General features: G+C 29.7%; 4 protein-coding genes across 4 annotated transcripts; 2 read left to right on the top strand and 2 right to left on the bottom strand.

Annotated features, from left to right (window-relative positions):
* The first annotated feature begins 4720 nt into the window (after positions 1 to 4720).
* LOC105627103 (Krueppel homolog 2) lies at positions 4721 to 7093 on the top strand. Its single transcript, XM_012208388.1, has 5 exons — positions 4721 to 4887; positions 5703 to 5884; positions 6346 to 6413; positions 6530 to 6663; positions 6880 to 7093. Exons 1-5 carry the CDS (start codon positions 4721 to 4723, stop codon positions 7091 to 7093), a joined length of 765 nt encoding a protein of 254 aa, XP_012063778.1.
* A 1054-nt stretch (positions 7094 to 8147) lies between these two features.
* On the bottom strand, positions 8148 to 10051 carry LOC105627115 (40S ribosomal protein S3-like). The gene is made up of 4 exons (XM_012208399.1): positions 9989 to 10051; positions 9131 to 9453; positions 8825 to 9012; positions 8148 to 8385 (listed from the first exon to the last, which is right to left on the bottom strand). Exons 1-4 carry the CDS (start codon positions 10019 to 10021, stop codon positions 8201 to 8203), a joined length of 729 nt encoding a protein of 242 aa, XP_012063789.1. The 5' UTR covers positions 10022 to 10051; the 3' UTR covers positions 8148 to 8200.
* Positions 10052 to 12320: 2269 nt separating this feature from the next.
* On the top strand, positions 12321 to 16776 carry LOC105627124 (cathepsin O-like). The gene is made up of 7 exons (XM_012208411.1): positions 12321 to 12506; positions 13613 to 13751; positions 14244 to 14485; positions 15714 to 15859; positions 15927 to 15977; positions 16371 to 16639; positions 16739 to 16776. The coding sequence occupies exons 1-7, from the start codon at positions 12321 to 12323 to the stop codon at positions 16774 to 16776; spliced, it is 1071 nt and encodes a 356-aa protein (XP_012063801.1).
* Positions 16777 to 17428: 652 nt separating this feature from the next.
* LOC105627134 (tryptophan 2,3-dioxygenase) lies at positions 17429 to 24456 on the bottom strand. Its single transcript, XM_012208422.1, has 7 exons — positions 24431 to 24456; positions 23698 to 23870; positions 22275 to 22471; positions 19846 to 20199; positions 19182 to 19431; positions 18467 to 18560; positions 17429 to 18071 (listed from the first exon to the last, which is right to left on the bottom strand). Exons 1-7 carry the CDS (start codon positions 24454 to 24456, stop codon positions 17867 to 17869), a joined length of 1299 nt encoding a protein of 432 aa, XP_012063812.1. The 3' UTR covers positions 17429 to 17866.
* Between the last annotated feature and the right edge of the window lie 214 nt (positions 24457 to 24670).

Consider the following 24670-nt stretch of genomic DNA (forward strand, 5'->3'; position numbering starts at 1 on the left):
GTGGTAGGAGCATGTTGGAGTTTGCGATTCTTAACAAACCTTAAATGTCAACTGTGATTGATCAATTCTGTTTTATAGCAAATGCGATTGGTCAGTTTCAAATAATCGGTTGATTAAATTAATTGAAGTTAATGAGCCGATCCTGTAGTATCTAGGACCATGCTCGTATATTAGCCAATTGACTGCCAGACTGGAAATCTATAGTTCCCGTCACGTATACTATACTCTGTTCAACGAGAGAATGACTTCGATTTACGAAGTATATAACAAGCGACGTAACACTGTATAACGCTAGGAAGATCTGCGCAAAACGGATGAGTTTCCAAGGTCATTCTCTCGTTAAACGGAGTATATACTGTATTGACAACTGGCAGTAATATACGAACAAGCCTAGATAATGGATGTTATACTGTGTTTGTGTTCTTGAAAAGCATTCAATATCAACATGTGCATATCAACATGTGCCAATGCATGATGCATTATACATTTAATATTACTGTTGCTAAGTCTATTCGAAAATTATTCCTTATATTGCAATTTTCTCAATATTTTAACTGTAATCTGGGCTTTTTTGTATCTTCTTTCATCACTTGAAAAAAATCACTTGAAAATTCTAAACTTTTTGTACTCCCCGAAAATCTTCTAATAAAAGAAAAAAACTTCTAGAAAAAAATCTAATAAAAATTTTAAATAAATTGACAATATTAGTTAATATGCAGTTTCCAGACAACATCGGTTGTATTCCAAAATTCACTGCCAGCACTGAAAGTTTACAGTTTACATTACGTATATACTATATATTTTCAGCACTTATATAGCAGTGAATTTTGGAACACAGCCATCATGTTCGGAACAAAATGCGAACATAAAACGTCTCGAAAACATTTTAATAATTGTTTTAAAACGTCTTATAATACAATGTATAATTTAAGGGGATGCTAGAGTCAAATTGTTGTTACTTTGCAGATCGATAAATCTTCGAATTTACTGAACGAAATAAAAAATCCTTTTACAGGATTAAAGTACAGACGCTAAATTTGGTAATGCTGCAATAGATTTTATATTCAAATAAAAAAAAGTAAAATAAAAACTTACATTTTTTTTCAACTTGTAGAGCTGCAGTCATCTGACGTAGATGTTTCCTTAATACAAAAATTTTATAGCTCGACTAGAGTGGGTATAAATCCGGATTTACAAGGTATATTCCGAACCGGGTTAGCTTAATTCATTTTTTCCCTTATTAACTGTCATATATTCATAACCAATAGAAGCCAGTAGCTAAGTTTAACGGCCGATGGATTCGGAACATTTCTCAGTTTAGTTACGGAACTGCCAACATCTAAGGAAAAAATAAGCTAAGCTAATCCGATTCGGAATACACAATAGGTGATTTATGGTGCGGTCCTATGGTGTGGAATTGGCGCAATGTGGAATTAGCGGAACTCGTAATTGGTCATGACTTCATTCCGCCGATTCTGCCGTTTTCTGTTGAGCAAATTTATTTCTTTTGCAGATTCCGCCGATGCCTGCATGTGTACGTGTACATATGTATACTTATAAAAACTAACCTCGTTAAGTTTAAATGAAGAAAATTGTCTCCTACAAGCGCATGATTAATCAATATACTGAGGCATATTCGGATTCCTACCTGTTCTCCAGATGTTATGTCATCCTTGTTTAATATTTGGTAAATAACAAGAATAGAATGATAATGGAATTTCAACATAATCTTGAAGGTAATTAATTAAGTCAGATAAATCGGAATGGTCAGAACACGAATGTCGTATATATAATATACAGAAAGGATCAATGCAAGCCAATGACAAATGCTATTCCGGTGGATTTAATGAAAATGATCTACAGGAAGGTTCTTGGTCAACTCTAATTGCGCATTCCGGAAATTCCGCGCCATGGGATATAGGAAAACACTTTTAGCGGAACGGAATCAACGGAATGAAGCCACGACCAAGCGTTCCGCCAATTCCGCATTACACCAATTCCGTACTGTGGGATAGCATCCTTAAGCCGGTTTTACATTAGTTACAAGGTGATCGCAAGTTTGTTGCGACAGCCAATCTGAAGCTTGCATTACCTTGATTTTAAACGAGGCTTAAAACTCTGTCTCTGTCTCTCTTCCGTATTAAAACGAGACAGAATTTTAAGTCTCGCTTAAAGTCAAAAGGTTTGTTCGCATGCTCCAAATTAAAAAGAAAGTACTTAGATTACAAATAAGATGACGGCAGTCATCAGTGCAGTTAGATTCATGTGCTAACATTCAGTGACACGAAGGACAAGTGTTACCTAATCTAATCCGTGAGATTACTCGAGCGGGTCGGAGTGTATGGTAATTGCCCTCGGTTCAATTACGCACAGCCAATCACAGCGCTTCAAACAAATTTAAAAAATTTCCTAAGCAAAAGTTGGTGTGATTGGCAATAGACAATTGCTACAGTGCATAATTGCTCCCAGCGGACATGCCTCGTTTTATTTTGAATATTTTGTGTTACCTCGATTTATTTGAAAAGTGTTTTTGTACAAAACAAATACATTTTTAATAAATAAATATAAAAGTTATATTATATTTTATTTTACTTTTTTATTTTATTTAATTTATTTTATTTATTTATTTATTTTATTTTATTTTATTATTTTATTTTATTAATATTATATTATATTATGTTATATTATATTTTTATATCAAAAATGCCTTTATTAAATGCGTTTTTATATATTATAAATGAATCTGAAATACTTTTTTCGATACAGTATGTTTTCAATCATAAGGATACATCCATACAACTTGCATAGTCGCATAAACGTATGCATAAAGAAAATTATTCAATCACATTTTACGTGTGTCTACATAGAAGAAATGTGATTGGATGTAATTTTCTTTATGCATACATTCATGTGGCTATGCAAGTTGTGTGGATATATATATCCTTATGCATGCATGCGTAACATGCTCCAACTGTACTACCTCCTGAGGTGAGGCAAATGAAGCACGTTTTTAATTGATCTATAGTATGCTCTAACGCGAACATCTATATTGTGTTTCAAAATTTATTGCTAGTACTGAAAGTCTATAGTTTATGTCGTGTACTATAAGTTTTCAGTACTAGCAGTAAATTTTGAAACACAGTCTTAGTCACCATATTGATTCCGGTGACGCGACCAAAGATATAGAGCATATGAACTCTGAACGAAGACTCGGAATGGTAAAATCAAAGCAATAATTGAGTCTAGCAGTAGGTATTTGATCTTTCAAGAGATGTTGCAATATGTTAGACAAGGACAAGACAAACACGTTGAGTGAGACATAATGATATGTAATAAATATAAGAAATGAAAGATGTCACTATTATCGAATTTTTGGAATTTAAAAGTCTGTACTATCAATCTCGATTAAGTTCAGCCGCATTATTCTAGCATCCTTTTAAAAATTAATTATTTGCTAATTGCTAATGAATAATTCTGCCAGATAAGTTAATTATTGGCCGAGTTAATTGTCGAATCTGAAAGTTACTAATTTTGACTTAAGGTGGCATCGTGTCGCAGACACCGTGCGACATCTGCAAACGGAATATACGGAAACGATATTCATTCGCCAATATTCGCGAGGCTGTCGGAAGTTGGATTCTTGGGTCGTTTAGACACGTAGATGTTCCGAATAGGTGGACTGCTGACTCCTGCGATTGTTTGTTGCCATCACTGACGTGTAGATCACCACTGGAGTATCCTGTGCGTCGTCGTGCGGAGCGTGCAGCATGTAAGCATAATTAAAATTCGGTTCGCCTGATTTAGATCAGGCCTTCATGATACGAACACAGCGGTGTCATCCGGATGACGATGTAATTTACCTGATCAAATCGTGTGACGTCGCGCTGCGTACGGAGAGAAAAAATTGCTTACACACGTTGTAGACATCGGATTCGAAATCGAAATTCTTGCTCGTTGCCGTTCACGCGTTAATGGCTCGTGAGTTCATTTCTCATCCAAAAAGAAATTTTCCCGTAAAAAGCCTGCCACTTTCACTTTAGAAACGCGCAATGTTTTTGATACGCAAAGGCGCTACCTTTTTTTTTTTTGATTGATGATTCTATAGGTCTGCATATTTCCATGCTTATTTAAATAAATTTAAAAAACAGGTTTCTTCCGAAATTCAACAATATTAATATTTCTTGAGAGAGTCGATCTTGAAATTAAGTGAAAATTATAAAAGTGAATTCCCTAAAATATTTGTAATTTTATGTATTGGTTAACATCTTATGAATTTGTCCACTTGTAATTTTTAAGATACACAATTGATTCTTAGATGTTAATCAATGAAATTATAAATATTTCAATAAATTTCAGTAAATTGTTCACTTTTGTAATTTTCATCTTGTTCCAAGATATATAATCAACCCTAAATTCTATTAATATTTCCACTGAGAGGAGAAAGTTGCATCAGTCTAGAGATTGATTGTATATCTTGAAACAAGATGAAAATCATAAAATTGAGCAAATTTATTAGATATTGATTAATAAAATTGTAAATATTCTAATATATTTGCTCATTTTTATAATTATTACCTTGTTTTAAGATATATAATCAATTTCAAGGAAATAAGTTTTCAATGCAAACATGTTTTGTATACATATTGACATAATTATTTTTTTTAATCATGGTTTTTTTAAATAGTTTTTTACTCTTATTTCTGTTCTTTTTAGCTTCAGGATGGTGGATAACGGAAGCAGCGGATCCAGCGACTCGTCGCCACAAATCGAAAAGGGATGGCCAGCCCTGAAACAGCATATTGTAGACAATAAGATTAAATTTGGATTATGGGTCACCAGACTCTTCACCATAATATTCACCATTGGTTACATTATTCCTATATTTGGGTACTTATATCTTTCATAACTTTAGAGCTAGAATGACACTTACTTTTTATGAATTTCCTTAATCCAAGCAGAACAACAAATCTTGATAATATCAAAATGGCATTAAAATGAAACATGATTGAAAAGTGACTTTTAATAATTATTTTGAAGTCATTTTGATGTAATTTTGATGGTAACTTGTGTCCTGTTTGAGAATCTGATGCCAAAACATAATTATTAGTTAGTGACTATGGAATCCATTAATATATATAGTTGATCTACAAGATAGGAAGATCACTATATAGTAGAGCTGAGACAGTGACATATTTTAAAGCATGAAATAATATGTATGACAATATAAATAATATATATTGCGTTTCTATTTCTTTTATAATTCTCTTATAGTTCTTTTTGTTATTAAATTTTTTAACTTTGTCGTGCATTGAAATAGATATAATAATAATAATATCTGAAATAATATAATAATAATAATAATGAAATAATGAATTATAACAAATCTTACTAAAAAAAAAAACTGAAAGATTTTAAAAATTGTTACATTTTTATCCTTTAAAAGTTAAAAGGCATTAATTTCAAAGAACTTGAAATTGAGGAAAATGACAAAAAAGAATGAATGTTAAGAATTTAGTTTTAACAAGAATAATCCTAATTTTTGTGCAAATGTAACATAAAAAAATAGAATTGTTTGATATTTTCTACAAAGAGATCTATTAGATGGATTCAATAAACCTATCATTAATTCCAAAGGGATATAATTGAGCGAATCAAATAGCCTTACCTCAATCTCAGAGAATTAAATTACGATTTTATTTCAGGAATCCCTATAATATATATTATAAGGTATTAATGAATAATGCGGCAACTAGTGCATTACGTCTACATCAAAGAGTTCCCCGCGTTCAGCTCACAAGACAATTTTTGGAAACGTTGCTGTTGGAAGATTCGTGCCACTATTTGTTCTATTCCTTGATATTTTTGTACGCGGCGCCAGTTACATGTATCCTTCTCATATTTATATAGTCTGTTCAAGTAATTTCTTAAATATTTCATATCGCTCTCTTAATTCAAAAATGATAACTAAACAAAATGTGACTTTCAATTACTTATTACTATGAATGAGCTAAGTACAAAATTAGCATATCGGACATTAATAACTAACTTAACTTCATAAAAATCATCACAATGGCACAAATAAAAAAGAATAGTTTAAAAAAAATCGCAATTTAAACAGATTTTTTTAAGGATCAAAATAATAATAATGATAGAAATGACATTTGATTGTATTAAAAGTATATTCTTTTTGTCGATATCTATTTTGATTAGTTTTAATTTTCTGTCAAGTTAAAAAATTTTTTCCTTTCCTGAGAATTGAATTTTTTTATGTCACTTTTGAGGTAAAAGAGCGAATTATTTTAATAATAATAAAATTGATAGAATCCTGAACTAATTCGTATACAGTGGTGCTTACACCAGTTTTTCTTTTTGCTCTGATGCATATGGCTAGTTATTCTCTCACATTGCTAGATGTAAGTAAACAGACTGATTATGCAATATGTACATATGCAAAAAAATTATACGATTGTCTGCATAGTCTGCATAGTCATAATAAGAATGTAAGTTGAACTTGTGATCTCTGTCTCAGTGTTTAGGACATAATAGCTGGTGGGGCGCTCGTCTGTTAATATCTTTGGTGGAATTTCAATCACGGAATATTCTTCGTCTGTGTGCTCTATCGGAAATCATCATCTTGCCATTTACCGTTCTTCTAGTATTCACGTATGTATCGTGCACGATTAATTATGTTCTTTGTCACTTTAGTGAACTGCTTAAAATTTCTATTAAATATATTTACTTCATTTTAAGTCTAACAAGTGCTAGTATACTAGTTTAGCTACAAAGAACAGACTTATAGTCGTATCCATGCAATATAAATTATAATCGAGAAATAATATTGCGATTTTTAAACATCTCTTTCTTATATTTTTTTTACAGAGGACGCGCCGGTTTACTGACTCCCTTTGTCTATTATCAGTTTTTGAAACTACGTCTTGCATCTCAAAGAAATCCATTCACGCGTAATGTATTTTACGAACTCAGAAACGGATTGAGTTCGGTGTCCAAAAAACCGGCCGTGCCGGACATTGTTCGGAGAATGATCGACGGTCTGCTTTCTCTGACCCAACAAATGGCGCCAGTGCGTCAATAATATCTATATTATTTACGATATTAAATTCTTCAATTATTTCTCATATTGTCTCTCAAAGACAGATCTCCTAGGGTTCTAGGGTCCACTCAGCGACGCTTTCATGAATTAATGTTAGCGCAAAGTGAGTGCAGACACAAAAATTCATAGTGAATGTTATGTGAATTACATGATTTGAAATATCTGTGAAAACAATCAAAGTATGTGAACAATTTCTTACTTTAACAGTTATGCTCATTTACTAAATGTTAAGTGAAAATGTGAGGATTTGTACTAATTATAAATATAAAATTTATAAGTTTTAAAGATTTAACCTAACTCTTAATAACTTTGCTAAATTTTGGATTCTATTTTTTAGTCTTAAATTTAATGGCCATTTTACAATAAGCCATTGGTCATAAATCAGAAATTAGAAGCTAGAAATTGACAACTGTAATGATCAATTCCAGCTTCTAATTTCTGATTTATGACTAATGGCTTATTGTAGAAGGCATTATATTTAATAGAAATATAATTATGCACATATATTAACTTTATGATTTAAGTGTAATTTTGAACCATAAATTTGTAACTGGTAAGATAATGGTGTATAATGAAGTTCACTGATTAAGGAGTTCAATGTTGATTAAGTATCAATTCTTTTTTGATTGATTTCGAACAGTTTTGTGGTATTGGGGAGTGTTGTGTATAATATCTAATAGTTATTAAAATTTATATTTCTGAATTACACGGAATGGTTGACCTGTCACTTTTTGGGATAAGCTCTGGAATAAGTTTAATGTTTAATATATGTCATATATGTTTATTTACCAATTGTTATTCTAATGTAAATTTGTTTATTTTCTATTGGATATTTGGATATTTATGTTTAAAAATAATTCAGAATGGTTTTATAAATGAAAATAGTTATCGGGTATACTGTAGCAAATATTGTGAAAAATATTAATAAATCTTTTTAAATAAAAAATAAAAGTTTCTCTTTAATAGATATTCTTACCTAGCATGAATCCTTTTTTTAATATGTTGAAAAAATATTGGAAATAAAACACAACACAAATCTTATTTTTTGTATTTATTTTTTAAATGCATATAAATGCATTTAAATTACTGTTATACGGCGAGAGGAGTAGGTTGGGGTATGTCTTTTGAAGGTTTCACCTCGGAGATTGGAACTGATGGCGGAACCTCTTCTTTCGGCTCCACAATCGATACATAATCAGGAAGAGGTTTTTTCGGGCCGCTCTTGCCATTGGGATCCCATGGTAGCATAATTTTGACTTTGATTCCCAATACCCCTAAAATATATTACAAATATAACATACAGTATGAAAAACACGAATGACTTCATAAAATAAATTGGATATAAAATGAATATATATATATACATTCTAATATCAAGTTTTTATGAACATATTCAGCAAAATATTTATTTTGAAATTACTAGGAAGTTTTCTTCGTGCTAATTATACTTTTACATCTAGAAGAATAATCTCAGTAAAAAAAACTTTCCACAGTTGCAAAATAAACATTTTGCTGAATATGGTCATTACTACATTGGTCTAGTTTCCATTGAAACTATCAATTCAATGCAGATTAAATTTAGAAGATTCCATTGAAAATAAAAACTATGCATTGAAATGGGAGTAAAACAAGTACAAACACATTTCTATCGACTCAAATTTGATTCTACGCTTCAATGGAAATCATTGTTAGCAATCGATGTGATAATCATACCTTGCCGCAGGAGTACATGCCTGGTGGCAGTGTTCACGTACTCATTAGTTGGCTCACCCGAGTGAATCATAAGACCATCAACAAACTTCATCGATTTCGCTCTTTGACCACGTAATTTGCCACTGACGACGACCTCGCAACCTTTCGCGCCAGATTCCATGATAAAACGCAGAACACCATAGCACGCCCTGATAATAAAATAATATTTAAAGAAAATTACAAAAGATATAATTAGAAATAATAAAATAAATAGATGTTATTAGGAGTAAGATAAATGAAAAGAAAGCAGATAAAATTCTGACTTGCCTTCGTACAGCAAGACCTCCAATCAACTTGTAACGAAGAGATTCAGCCTGTGCGATGGCACACAGACCACGTGTGGCCACTTTCTCTGCGTATAACTCAACATTCTGAGGTTCTTTGAAGTTGAAACGCTTCTGTACCACAGATGTCAGTTCCCTGATTCTACGGCCTTTTTCGCCAAGTACGCTCTGTGTGTGGGTAGCCAGTAAAATAATCTCAGTTCGATTTGGTGTCACTCGGACCTCTACACCAGAATAGCCATCTTCGGCGAGTTCACGAGTCAAGAACTCGTTCAATTCTGCTCTGAAGACACCATCGCCTACAAACTGAAAATAAAAAAATCTGAAATACACATCTATAAAACACAAAATTTCTTTACATTAAATAGCATAAATATATATTTAATTTATTTAGACTATCCATTAGATTTAACATAAATAATCCATTATATTTAAGAGAACTGTATCATAAAAGTTTATAACAGGAGTAAATTGTTATATTGTTTATTATACAAGTGGAAAAGTAAATAAAAATTAATTAATGGAAGTTTATATTAATTTATTTTATAGGTTATACTTGAAATAAATATAATGCAAACACAAATAAGTAATTTCAGGATATTACAGAAATCACAATATATCGAATTCCATCTACTAGAAATATATATTTTAAATAATTCTGAAAAAGAACATGTGAGTTGAGAAATCCACGCGAGAACGACGTTGGAATCCATGACATCCGCGGACCGCAATGATCGCGTTCATCAAATTTTCGGCGAAATATCGCCGCACAAGTTTCCCGCATTGCAACAATGAGAATATTTTTACGTATTGCACATGATAAATTCTGAAGATCGCTAACCTTCCTTTTCTTAGATATTGAACGATTCTCCATCACTGCCTCATATTTTAGCGAAGCCAACGAAAGAAACCAAGGGATTAAAAAGACCTGTCTAGGGGAGAAATCCGGAGAAGTCGATCGAAGCGCATGCGCCACGTATTGAATTCATCAATGGGGAAAAAACCCTATTAGTGGCGCCATCTATTACAACGTATTATTGATTATTGCTATTGTTGATAACAAACATATTATCAATGAAATCGATCTACATATATACCAGAGAGAAACCTGAGAGTAGCCATCTTAATCTAAAAACATCTTATATTGTGCAAACTGTTATCATGCTTTATTAAAGACAATTACTACTAAGGCTTTATAAGCGTAAAAATTTTATATAAAAAGAGATGGAAGTATTGATGGATTATATTATATATGTTTAATTTATGTAAATTAATAAAACTTATTAAAAGGGATTAATTTTTAAAGAATATTTAATTTAATTCTGTACATACATTTTTAATGTTATTTATCTATAACGATGCTCAATTGATAACATATTCTATGATGAACAACAGACAGCAGTAAATAACATGTAATCATCTCAATAGAAGGCGCCACTGACATGATTTGTTTTATAAATTGCCCTGGATGAATTGCAGCCATTTCTGATAATTTTTAATTAAAAAAATGCATAGATATTACAGGTCTAATAGACATGAATCAAATGACTGTACTTTTTTCTACTGGCAATTCAAATGGCGATTTAAAATGGCATTTATAATTAGAATTGCATGATGCATTTCTGTACATTGTTTCTTGATTTCTTTTATTATTTCCAAAACATTGAAAATATACGTACTTATTTAATTTTGCAGAATTTTAGAATGAGCTAAAATACAAGCTCACTAAATAATAAAAACAAGAATCCATTTTAATTTTTTCGAATGATTTTTTTTTTAAATCTTCTTTGACAAAAATATTAAAAAAGATAATAGTTTATTGTCAATATTTTTTAAATCATCATTTGCTTTTATAAACTCTCCATTGAAAAATTATAATGAGATAAAGTTTTAAAATTGGTTGAAAAAGAAAACATTTTATAATTTTGTTAAAGACGTGTATTTCACTGTTCATTATTTAAACGTTACAAATGTCTTAATTAAGTCAAAATAATTTTAAAACAAAAAATTTTTTAATTAAATTTTTCTTCTCAATTAAAGAATCGATCTTGTCAATTAAAGAATCGATTCTGAATTGTTTCCTGAGTCGGACCGATCGAAATTGATCTATTTAGAAATCGGGGCTGAATGAATAGATCTGTTAAAAATCGATTTAATTAAGAATCATATTAATTGTTAATAGTATGATATAATTTTAATAAAAGCGATAAAACAATTAAAATACGATTTTGATTTGTCTCTATATAATTTAAAATAATTTTAATTAAAAAATTTAGAGGTTGAACAACTTCCATAGTTATTAATTACTAACGTAATGTCGTATAAACGTCGCTTTAAATTAGATTTTATAACTAGTGTTATAAAATTAAATTTAACTAGTATTTATACATTTTATAATAATTAGTTAATAACTATGGATATATAAACTCGAATTAATGGTGAAAACAGACATGGCATAAAAACAGAGTACGCACACAACATGCTTTTGTGTCATTTGAAAATTAAGATAATGACAACCGCTAACTACAGAGCATAGCTGCGTTCAGAAATTTCATCCGAGTGCATCCAAATATCATCTTTGTTTAATATTCGATAAGCAACAGAGATAAAATGATATATCTTGAATTCCTAAATATAATTCTGCGATAATAAAAATTACTGCGTTCAGAAAACAATTAAGACACAAATGACAATGTTATAAAAATATACAGTATAATATATGTAACATTAAATTATTCATTTTTTATTATTAGTTACTACAATACATTTCAGTACGTGGTAAGAATGATATGTTATTTGAAAATAAATTAAGGCAATTTTCGATTAAAGAAATCGAAAATCGATTCTCATTAAATCGAGCTGCCTTAAACTCAAGATTTGCCAAATCGATTTAGAATATAGACCTTTCGGGGATAAAAAAATTGTTTTTAAAGAATCTAGTCTAAATCTAACATCTCCGCTAAAGAGTTGTCCACGAGAATATCTAATACTATCGCCATTTTCAAAGATAGCATGCGGTATCCAGATGTTTACTCGACAAGTCTTTAAATACTAGCCATAACACTTGTTATTTGATCACTCTCTACTTATCGCGTCTGCGTCGTCTGTAGCATGACAACACGTACGCACATCACAAACGTGCGTTTTGTCGTCTGCATCATCGTGCATGAAACATGGAATGGCGAACAGTGGTGGTGATAGTGCTGATTGTGAGCCTTTGCTTCTTTATCGTGCCGATCAAAGTAGATTTCGATAAAACTGAGAAGGACGCCGAACTGTTCGCCAACTATATAGCCCGATATAACAAGTCCTACAGGAATGATCCCGCGAAATATGAAGAGCGATTTGAGCATTTTCAGGTAAAGATTTGTCTGTAAACCGTGATTGTAGGAATAGCTTAGGCTTAAAAAGGTTGCACAACAGCAACCTTGTTGTCCGTTTCGAATTTAACTCATCATTTAGTCCACGTATACATTGACACATTATAATTTAAATTATATAAGTTTCACATTAAGAGATTTTTTAATTAAATGATAATCGCTTATTAATTGCATTCTAATATGTAAATACAACATGCACACATATACGTGCGCGTCTATTATATCACTCGTAATTTTGCTGTGATATGATGTGACACTTTAGCTCTACTGATAGGAGAAGAGTAATGATTATTTTGGAAAAACTTCTTTGATAAAATATGTTAAAGAAGATAATTTATTATCAATATTTTATTATCAATTTATTTACCAATATCTTTTCCAACGTTTAATCATCATTCGTCTTTAAATTCTGAAAAAATTGTAATAAGATAAAATTTTGAAACTGTAAAAAAAATTCTAATCTGAATTTTGTTCAAGTACATTTCATTGTTTATTTAATATTATAAATGCCTTAATTAATATCTTCGTTAAAGAAATATTAAAACTAAATAATTTTAAAACTGAAAAATTTGTTTTTATTAGATTTGTTAGCTAAATTAAAATTAATTTTATGTATATATATATATTGTATATGCCCGTTAATGCTAAAGCAATGTCTGTATTTTTCTAATAATAAAGTTTGTTTGTTATTTTATTCTAATTTTAATTTCTAATTACAGTTTTACTGGGCACATTATATTACATTTATTAATTTTTTTATATTTATTGCATATCTATAATATCATTATTATTATTTTTATCGTTTATCATAGAAATTTTTATTTACATACAGAATAATTACATATTAACATAATACAGAACAATTATACATCTAGAATGTGAACTATGTGTTAAATAAATTATTAATTCATAAAAAATAAATATATGTGTACTATGTACTATAAATTAAGTAATTATGTAATAATAAAATATATCAAAAGATTACGTGATAATATAAATAGAAATTAAATTTTGTAAATTATTTTATATATATGCAACTTTCTTTTCTTACAATAATATTAAATAAAATACGAAATCGATTGCAGAAATCATTGCGACACATCGAAAAACTGAATAGTTTACGATCGTCGCAAGAAAGCGCATACTACGGGCTGACAGAATTCTCCGATTTATCCAATGATGAATTCATGCAACAAGCACTAATTCCAGATTTATCTTTACGAGGTAAGTTTAATTTAACAAAAATTTAAGAAAAATAACGCTTAAATATTTAAGTACCCACAAAGGGTTAACGAACCCTCTACCAATTTTTGAATTTAGACGTTTTTTTTCCGACTTTTTCACTTATTGCAATAAAAATATCTTTTGTGCTACGACATTTTAAACTTTCTAACTAAAAAATTCTTTTTTTTTAGTTTTCAAACGATTAAAAAAAAATTAGATTAAAAAAAAATTAGTTAAAATCTATGCATTACAATAAGATATAAGCAAAAGAAAATGCTGGATTACAAATATTCGAATGTGAGTAGATAGGGACTTTTTGAGATGTGGGTACTGAGGGAAATATGGAAGAACAATCTTTATTAAAATTCATTAAATACTTTAAGAGTACTACATTATTTATAAATTACAAGAATATCCCTGAGAGAAAAGTACAATTGTAATGAGCATAATTTAATGTTATAATTTATTTGTTGCGTACGGCAATTTTGTTAGGACAAAAACATACAACAGCGTCATATTATCATCAGCATTCTACGGGCTCGATTAATCGTATGAAAAGAATGATACCAATAATCGGCATACCCTCTAAATTTGATTGGCGAGATAAAGGAGTCGTAGGACCAGTTATGAGCCAAGAGAATTGCGGCGCTTGCTGGGCGTTTAGCACTGTCGGAGTGGCCGAATCGATGTATGCCATCGAAAACGGAACTTTGCATTCCTTTAGTGTACAGGAAGTAAGCCTTATATTCTCGACATGTTTTTCTATTTACTAAGCGAAGAAATTACTCGAGGAAGTTCGCGTCAAATATAAATTTTATAAAAGCGCTTTCATATGTGTCGAATTGTTGTTAATTAATATGTTGTACAATGGGCATTAATGGGCACTAAGAAGTGACTAGACTCTTATTTTAGCAGCTCCCTTGATTTTTCAACGCAGATTTTAAATGCTTAGGCTGATATTATATTTGTCATACGATACGTTTTTTAAGCGTATTAATTGATTGTAGAAGAAGGTTTCGGATTTTTCTATCCTAACCAATCAACTGACTTGAAAAATTTATCGTACGACAAAACGGACAAATGTAATATTGGTCTTATACGTTAGTAATTAGAAAAGTTTTGAGATTTAAAGCGGTCCCTAGACGATTAATAATATTATTGCTCAGTCATATATTTTATAACATTATTGATGCCTCCTTTAGACAATTGAATATAACGCTCAGTGCAATTTTTAATCAAATTTTCATCAATTTTCAATCAAATCAGCCAATAATTTAATTAATTTTTATTATTAATTTAATGTTTAATTTTGACCTTACTTAATCATTAATGACATGCGTATTGACATTTGTGATTGCATTCAACAAAGTACTTGTAATGAGAATCAATGACATCTGATCATACCGAGCAAATTAACAATTAGAATTACTGAAGACAAATTTCTAAGCTGGACAGCATTTTTACGATGGAACAGCTATCGTTCAACGTATGATATAACGAGCGAAAAAAAAGGATTTGATTAGTTTTTCAGAAAATAAATGTAATCAGAAGTGACAATTCAAAAGTTTTACTATCCAATGTAAATTTTGATGTAAATTAAACTTATTTACAACGCTAAAAAAAAATGAGTGTCGATCCTCATAAATTAGCACCTTATTGAGCAATAATAATCACAGATGGAGCAATACTTAAAATTTGATAGCCACAATATACTATATAAACTGTCAATATTGCCTCTAGACGATCAATAATTCTGTGCAATATCAAATATTGTTCAATAATATTGATTATCTAAGAACCGCTTAAGATACACGAGAGACTTTTCGAGTGAGAAACCGATGCTCAACTCTACAAGAAAAAATGATTAAAAATAAACAATCTCTTGAAAATCTCAAAACTTTTTTAGACGTTTCTATTTATTAATTTGTCAGATATAGTTATTTATTTTCCGACGTTATACAGATGATCGACTGCATGCCAGGCAATTTTGGATGCCAGGGCGGTGACACATGTAGTTTACTGTCGTGGCTGTTGGCCTCAAAAACAAGAATTATATCTGAGATCGATTATCCTCTCACATTGCAAACCGATACGTGTAGATTGCATAAGTAGGTTGCATGCAAGGATGTTTTTCTTAGTGAAACCGCAAAACTATGATGACACTTGATCTTTCAGAATTTCTGCGAAGACATCGGGAGTTAGAGTAACGGACTTCACATGCGACAGGTAGTTTCATTTATACTTGTGCATTATTATTTATAATGCATTATTTTTTATTATCTTATTATGTGTAATGTTTTATTTTTTAAACAATAAAAAGTTTATATGTGCAATTCCTCTTTTGCAATGCAAAAGAATTTAAAAAAAAATCGGTTAAAATAGAGTAAAGGATGTGAATATTGAAACAATTATATTAATTAATTAATTGTTTTATTATTTATTTTTTCTCATGCGCGAAATGAACATCGCGAAATAAAAATAATTCTTTGTTTTGTTGTAAGATTTACATCAATTTTCAAACTATGGCATTAACAAAGAGGGAGAGCCTGAAGGCTTTCGCCTGGACGCCACGCTGTCTAATACCTCGGCATTCGCGAATACTAATCGAGTTTGTTTCAGCTTTGTAGACGCGGAGACTGAACTTTTGACGTTGCTCGTTACTCATGGACCCGTGGCGGTTGCCGTGAACGCCATATCTTGGCAGAATTATTTAGGTGGCATAATACAGTATAACTGCGATGGTTCGTTCAACAGCCTAAATCATGCGGTGCAGATAGTGGGATATGACACGGAAGCTCGTATACCGCATTATATCATTAAAAATTCGTGGGGACCGTCCTTTGGCAATAAAGGTTACATTTATATTGCGATTGGCAAGAATTTATGCGGTAAGATCAATGAACGAGCGAGCATGTTACATTCACGCTAATTGAATGGAGTGCCTATTTCTTCGAGCGAATAACAAATATCTTAACGTATGTTCGCAGGTATAGCCAATCAAGTCTCTTCGCTCCAAGTTATTTAATCAATCAATGAATGTTAAATTGAATGCAGCGTTTTCAATTTCTGACAAAATAAATTGAATAATGCTGTGAAAAAATATGACTGAATAAAATACTTTATTAAGAACATTGGTGTTAATTATTTCTCATATTGTTTGTTACCTCAGAAGTCTATCAATATGACTGCTTTAATATAAAAGATGATCCAAGACGAAAAGTTAATCTTTCGGAAAGTGAGACAGTGACATATATAATTATTAGAAACTATACACAGCCATATTTTCCTAAAAAATCCGCTGATTTCTCTTGATTTTCATCCGTATTTTCTAATCGTACAATGCAATTGATAACTTCGTTTTTATTTGCTTTATCAACATGTAGAACTATGTGACTTACAATTAATATCAAGAAGATCGACAATTAAAATTTAGAAAGATTTTGTATCTCTCACTTTTTCTTCTTATAATAATCGATTGTGAACGTTCGAGACATTGACTTTTCCTAGGATCATTTTGCCTAATCTAATTTATAATTTATGTCTTAATTATAATTTTTATAATTTTTAAATTATGTAAAAATTGAATTAAATTATCTAAAATTTGAAATTTTAGTTTTTAACTCATAAAGATAGAATACATGGTGATTCTGAGACATTTTTCTAATTTTTAAATAATATAATGATCTAGAATAATTTTATATTTCACAATCTTATTTTTCACTATTCTTATTCTATTCATACAAGTACGGTCAAATGCAGTATGGTTATTGTACTACATAGTTATATTTATATTTATTAAGTTCAATTGTTGCAATTTTTTATATAGTTAAACATTTAAAATTTGTAAAACAAATAAAGAAAACTTTAATAGACCTCATGGAATCATGTTCCTTTAGCGTCATAAAAAATGTGTTTAATTAATTTTAACGTTAAATTAATTTTGAGAGCCACGTATACTAAATCTTTTTTTAAAAGAAATATAGAATTTAAATGCTAAAGAGAAAGCATTTATTTTCAAGCAATCGTTTAACTGTATTACCTAATTATTGCATCAACGTGATGCATATAATACACTGACTATACGTTACATTAGAGAAGTAAAACTTATTAGAGTTTCATAAAGTTTGCTGTGTCATAGGCAGATTAATATATGAGCTTCTTAAAGATTCCGCCGATTCATCTTGATCTTCGTCCGTGATCCAATTGTATGATGCAATTGATAACTTCATTTTCATTTGCTTCGTCAACGGCGGGATCATGTGACGTGGTACCAAAAAGGTCGACAGATTGAACAAATCCAAAAAGACTTTGTATCTATCGCTATTCGTTAAGACGCATGAAACAAACAAAATTTATTATTTAAAATATTTGTATTCAAATGCAAATCAGTAAATTGTATTAAGTTGACTAAAGTCTTATGAAATGCATAATATAGGTATTTTTAAAGTGACATAATAAAAAATAATTAATAAGTTATCTAAGAAAATCAGTTATTTAGATGTAAATAAAAATTTATGTTAAATTATCAATAAACAAACTTATACTATTATAATTACTTAATTATTTTTGACATTACAATAATAATATTTGTAATAAAAATTCGTGATATTTTCATGTTATCATTAATGTATCTTTTCAGTGAATAAATCATTTGATATCAATTTTCACCATTAATTATCAGTCATATATTTATATTAATTGAAGCAGACAAATACCTTAATGTGGACTTCAAATACTGATAGCCAGAAGAACCACCAGTACCTAATTGTTGAGAACCGATCATTCTTTGTACCATGATAACATGATTATCTAAAAGTGTAAAAAACACGTTATTTTAATCAATTTTAATGTATAATAATGGAATATAATATGATACGAGAGAATATGATAAGATTATATAATGGAACATAAATATAACTCATACAATGTAAGTGTATTTTCATCAAGTGCAATAATATTGACAATTTAAAATTTTACATATTAAAATTTCATAATGATAACTTTATATATGTATATGTATACACATATAATATGAATAATAATAATTATGTGCTTTTGTAAGTCTTTTGAATGCTGCAAGAAAAATTAAAAAAAATACTGATAGTGAATGTTGTAAAAAAATATCGATTTAAAATATCGATTATTTTTATAACTGTTGTAAAAAAATTAAATAAAATATCGATAAAATAGATTTTAGTAAAATATGCATATTAAAAAATATGTGAATTCAACATATCACGCGTATATATCATGTTGATATTAATACCGTGATTTTAAAACCCATGATATATATAATAATACTATCATGATATGGATTAAAAACTCATAATGTTAAATCTATGGCGTTAAATCCACACTTATATTTTTTAGAAAATCAATAAATAACAAGATGCTAATAAGTGCTAATAAGTGCTAATAAGTTTTTCTTACACCTCCATTTCGTAATTAGAGAGTCAATATCCATTAGCGCTGTAAGGATCTGATGTGGCTGACTAAATCGTGGTTCATCTCGATATAGGGTGATCATTATTGCTCCCTGAAGAGCACTGTGCGAAAATCTGCGTTCCCCGCGTGACACAAGAGCGTTGTGAAGTGATTCGTTGAAGATGCTATCGAAAACTGCTTGCCGCGAGCGCACATTAGCGAAATGATAGTCTTTAATGCATTCCTTTGACAGTTTCTGAAAAGTTATAAATTAAAAGTAATAAATAATTAAATAATTAAAAGAGTAATAAATTATGAATAGCCAATTATTTTGAAATTCGAAAACAAAGAAGTAAGATATTTAGAGTCTTTTTTACAAGTCTTTTTATATCCGTTCTGTCTTGCAGTTTTCAATTTTACAGCTTTATGATAATCTTTTCAATATTAATTAAGTTTTAAATTATATAATAATTGAGCTTTAAATTAAATTTCTTAGCAAATGTTTATTATATATATTAGGAAGCAAAATTTTTATTTTTTTATTATTTCGTTAATTATTTTAGATTGTTCTAAAGAGAATTTGTCGCCGAAATTGTTAAAGAAGTACGAATATCAAATAATTTAGTGTAACGTTATGAGTTACAAAATTGATAAGGTCGAGCGTAGTTACATGTATGGCTTGTTCTTGTTCGGTTAACATCTTCTCCACTGCTCGTTTGTATTTTCCCCAAAAATCAAAATCATGTGTCTCGAGTCCTGGCGTTCTGCTCAACCAACTCTGAACCAGAGTACTGAGACTGTGCTCCTTCTCAGATCGCTTGATCGCCTCGATAGCTTCGGGATCTCTTCCGAAAATCTTTATGTAATTATATTTGACCCTGAGTTCCTGTTTTACACCCAATTTATTCTCTAACAGACGGAATTGCAACGATTGGAAACCCGAAGCAGGGCATAATAAGTCTCTAAATGCCATGAAATCCAACGGTGTCATAGTTTCCAAAATCGTCACTTGCTCCACCAATAGCTGCAAATCAAGATTTGTTTGTATTAATTCTTATCACGTTTTTTATTAGCAGTGTGCACTCAGTGCATGTGAAACTGTTGTACACTATTCTAATATAAATGTAAAAGTGAGAGAGATATTTCAATTGATAAAATGCCCAATATATTTATACAAAAAAAAAAACAATAAAATATATTGAATATTTTGTGATTTAATTTATGTTTATATTTTTATTAAATGTACAATTTGGTCGATTTGTGTACAATGGCTTTTAAAGTGCACTGAGTGTGCACTAGTTCTCGCCAATGAAAAATGTTATTAGTATTTCGCCAGTTATTAAAAAAAAAGAAACGACACAGCTAAATTACATTGTACATATTATGTACATTTAACTACTAAGAATTAAAAACAATTAATTTTTTATAATTTTATTTCGACCGTAATTATATTATATTAATTATATTAATTAATTATTCCTTTTGTAATTTTTGTTAAATTTTTTTATACATTTATGACTTTACTTTATATGTTATAATTTATTCATTTTGGCTGAAAAAAACTTGATAAAAGAAAACTATTACGTTTTAAAATAAAATTTATGTTTATTTTTATTTGACATTTTTTTATTGCTCTTCTTGCTCTATTTCTTTGTTTTAATATTATATTAAACTTTATTTTTATTACTTATGTTAATCTCTATTTTAACAAAAGCAAGATAAATTTTGCTACTAAAAAACATGATTAAATAAAATCGAGGTCTTGTAGTTGCGAAAGAACATCTTGAAACGTCATCGATTTGTCAACGCGACTGCATTCGCACTTCTATGGGTGCCAGTGTAAGCGAAGGGTGCGTGAGCGACATAATACGTTAATACAATATTATAATGCATTGCTAGGTGCATCTGAAAATAAATATAGTATAACTGTATTCTTTAAAGAACGCGAGAATAATTTTTTTTGACACGCAGAAATTTTAATGTTATCTCACAATCCATAAATTTTAATGTATTCATGTACATCGCATAAATCAGATATTACATTTGTAGTATATCTTCCGAACGATATTGTGTATCGAAGACAAATTCACGTTAATCGTTTCGATCATAATTATATTTTGAACCATTCAATATTACGCGCTCGTATTGAGAATGCAGGGAGATGTTTTATCGAATAAAAATAAAGAAAGATACGACCGCACCTTCTGTGGTATTGAAATAGAGTAACGGGTTACCTAACGTACCGTCTTCTCCGTTCTCCGTTTAATGCATGTATAAGCGCCTGGTGTCGTATATCGTCTAGAAATATTATCTTACTATCACCCCGCCTTATGCGGTTCCCACAGTCTTATTTATCTCATATCGTGCCTAAATCGGGTAAGAAAAATCACAACGCCGCGTCGCGTACTTGATATGTCAGCTGTTATGAAATATTATTAATCTAGTTTATCGTGAAGAAGCGAGCGGCAAAGAAATTGTCGAAATATATTATTCCTAACGAAGTATGTTATATGTATATTAGGCTTATTCTTTTTCTGCATCCTAGGTATCAATTATGTATCTTTTTCGCCTACAGCGAAAACGTGAAAAGTGAAAATTTTTTGTATGTATGTGTGTATAGGTACATGCATACATATTTTTCACTTCTCACGTTTTCGCTGAAGAAAAAGTGACTTGATCAATACTCTGGACTTCTTGCACAGTTCAATTTTTGTCTTTTTCTCTGTAATGTGAAAAAAAGAGAGATAAACCATACAAAGAGTTCTGTCTTGAAATATAGAAAAAACAGATCTATAAAATATTCGATGTTTTTGAAATATGTAAGAGGATGTAAGAGAAAGTATCACAGTAAACAGCTTTGTCTGGTGAGACAGAAAAATTTGATTAAAGGGACATGCAGTCTATGGTGAACTAATCGGCTTGTAATTAAGGGCCGTTCACCTTGCATCGCCATTATTATTATAAGCGGATTTCTGTGAAATAGTTATTTGGCAAGTCGCTATATACATATAATTACACACACTCTATTGTTACACAAAGTTACGCGAAACCACATTTCGTATAAGAACCCTTTTCGAGAGAATCGATTTTAGAACGTACCTTCAGGATAAGAACAATGCGATTCAATCGTTTCAGAATCTCCAAGGTTTTTGATTCGTTCAAGACTCCATTGTCCTGGATGACGGTTGAATGATCATTAGAAGATCCGTTGGATATTTTGCAATTGGATTCGGAGCTAAAAAGTGCCCTAACGGAATCGACCTCGAAAATAATTTGCTTGAACCAAAGCTCGTACACTACAATGAATTGAAATGCAGCGATACAATATAAATATTGCAATAAATAATTCATATAAATAATAAAACATTAAAATATAAATATTATGAATATGTACAACGAGAAATTGAACAAATTGTATTATTATGAATTTTCTTTCAAAATGTACGAAAGAAAATATTTATGGTAAGACAGATATTTGTTATCAACAGATAAATGACAAATGTCATATTGATAGTAAAAGGTCGTATAATTCGCAACGAATCAAAATACAATAAATTGGAGTAATATAAACGGTTGCAATAAATAATTGATATAAATTAATAAAACAATTATTAAAATATAATTATAAATGCTGCGATTAAGAAATTGATCAAATCTCCCCTTCTCCCATACCATTGAATTTCTTTCAAAAATCTTTGAAGAAAGATATTTATAGCAAAATCATGCATATTTGTTGTCATCACAGATAAATGACAAAGTAAATATTAGATATATATTAATAAAAGTATCGTACAATACAACAAATTGAAACACTATAATTGGAATAATGTAACATTAATATATAATTAAATAATAGATACACAATTGGAATAAATTCATATAAATCAATAAAATAATTATTACATAAATATTATAAATTTATAATAATAATCGAGAAACTACTTAAATTTATAAAGTACCATCATCGTTAAAAAAATCCGTGAAGGACAGTAAAATCAAGATATATGTTATCATCATAGATAAACTATTCTCATAATAACTGGAATGTTCTGTTGATAGTGAAAGGTCGTCAACATCAATATGTTAATATCAACATAACATTCTTCACTTATTTTTTTAAAATAGTTAGCTAATTATTGTGTAATATATTTGTTAGTTTCGCAAGTAACTACATATTATTAATTATGTTCGACATTATTCGTGAATAACAAATTACATTATTAAAAAATTGTAGAATTTAAAAATTATGTGTCACACATTTTATTACTATTTCATTATTTAAAATTTAATAAAAAAAACACTTTATTATAAATAATTTGAGATATTGCGCTACTGTTAAAACAAAATTCATATAGAACATAATGAAGAGATAAATGAGGATATTTGTCGCTTAAATGAGGATATGTTGTCACTAAGGGATATTTTCGGAGCTTCGGCTTTTATTCTTGTATAGAAGGAAAAAGAAAACTTAATTACCAAATTATGTATATAATCGAAGAAAACATAATTATTAGTAAAATACCTTGATGGATGACAATAAAAAGATGCTCGTCATGAACTTCATTGCTATATTCAGCGCTGAGAAGCCTTTGTGCGGACAAGATTTTATCTAAATGCAGATACTCGCTGTAATGCAACGCCGGTCCTTGCGTTAACTTTCGCTGTGTCTGATCGTCCCGATTGTGATTATTTTCTCTTCAACAAATATTTTGTCATTAGTTTTATATAATCTCATTTTAAAAAGAAAGATAAACGCGTAATCGATTGCAACATGAATGATGACAATATAATCGCTTATTCTATTTAATAAATGTATAAAATATATAAAATATTTTTTGGTCATAATAGTTTTATTTGTCACAAAAATCTTTGGAATTATGTAAAATCATAGGATTAGAATGCTTGGATTGTTCGGAAAGTTCGTGCCGCAAAAGAATTTAAATTTAATAAATGAAATTAAAAATTTAAATCTTCTGCGTTTCAATTTTCCTTCAAAATCGGCATGAACTTTCCAGACAACCCAATAGAATATTCGTTGCTTGTTTTGAAATAGAGCTTATTTCAAACAGTATGCTTTAATAATGCGTTGAACGTTTCTTTTTCATTTATAACAGAATAAAGTTAAAAATTACAGAAAATCTCAAAATAAACTTTTTTTTTAGATTAAAATATTCGCGATAGTCTGCGGTTTTTATACGATAATAGAGAGAGATTGTTTTAAGTATCTAAAATATTCCAATCAATATATTACTTACGAAATACTGCTCATTGGACAAGACATTCTTTAAGTATATTTCTTTACGTTGTAATTTGAGAAATAGATAAAATGACACTTAGAGATTTAAATATTCAATATGCTTTATTTTTGTTTTAGCGAATAAAACAATTGCCCGAATTGTTTTTTAATAAACGTAACACAGATTACAATTCACTTAGAATATCTGACAATACTTGTCAAATATCGCCCTCGTGTATAGGAGAGACCTACGCGCGTT

This window comes from Atta cephalotes, assembly GCF_000143395.1.
Source record: "Atta cephalotes unplaced genomic scaffold scaffold00001, whole genome shotgun sequence".
Taxonomy (NCBI): Eukaryota; Metazoa; Arthropoda; class Insecta; order Hymenoptera; family Formicidae; genus Atta; species Atta cephalotes.

Coding starts and splice junctions, on each gene's coding strand:
- LOC105627103 (XM_012208388.1), top strand. CDS start 4,721: ATGGTGGATAACGGAAGCAGCGGATCCAGCGACTCGTCGCCACAAATC. Junction 4,888..5,702: donor TACATTATTCCTATATTTGG/GTACTTATATCT, acceptor ATTTTATTTCAG/GAATCCCTATAATATATATT. Junction 6,414..6,529: donor ATTCTCTCACATTGCTAGAT/GTAAGTAAACAG, acceptor TCTCTGTCTCAG/TGTTTAGGACATAATAGCTG.
- LOC105627115 (XM_012208399.1), bottom strand. CDS start 10,021: ATGGAGAATCGTTCAATATCTAAGAAAAGGAAG. Junction 9,013..9,130: donor GGAGGTCTTGCTGTACGAAG/GCAAGTCAGAAT, acceptor TTTTATTATCAG/GGCGTGCTATGGTGTTCTGC. Junction 8,386..8,824: donor GCATGTACTCCTGCGGCAAG/GTATGATTATCA, acceptor AATATATTTTAG/GGGTATTGGGAATCAAAGTC.
- LOC105627124 (XM_012208411.1), top strand. CDS start 12,321: ATGGAATGGCGAACAGTGGTGGTGATAGTGCTGATTGTGAGCCTTTGC. Junction 15,978..16,370: donor ACGGACTTCACATGCGACAG/GTAGTTTCATTT, acceptor AGTTTGTTTCAG/CTTTGTAGACGCGGAGACTG. Junction 16,640..16,738: donor GATTGGCAAGAATTTATGCG/GTAAGATCAATG, acceptor GTATGTTCGCAG/GTATAGCCAATCAAGTCTCT.
- LOC105627134 (XM_012208422.1), bottom strand. CDS start 24,456: ATGTCTTGTCCAATGAGCAGTATTTC. Junction 22,472..23,697: donor TTTTATTGTCATCCATCAAG/GTATTTTACTAA, acceptor AATTCATTGTAG/TGTACGAGCTTTGGTTCAAG. Junction 20,200..22,274: donor GCATTGTTCTTATCCTGAAG/GTACGTTCTAAA, acceptor CTTGATTTGCAG/CTATTGGTGGAGCAAGTGAC.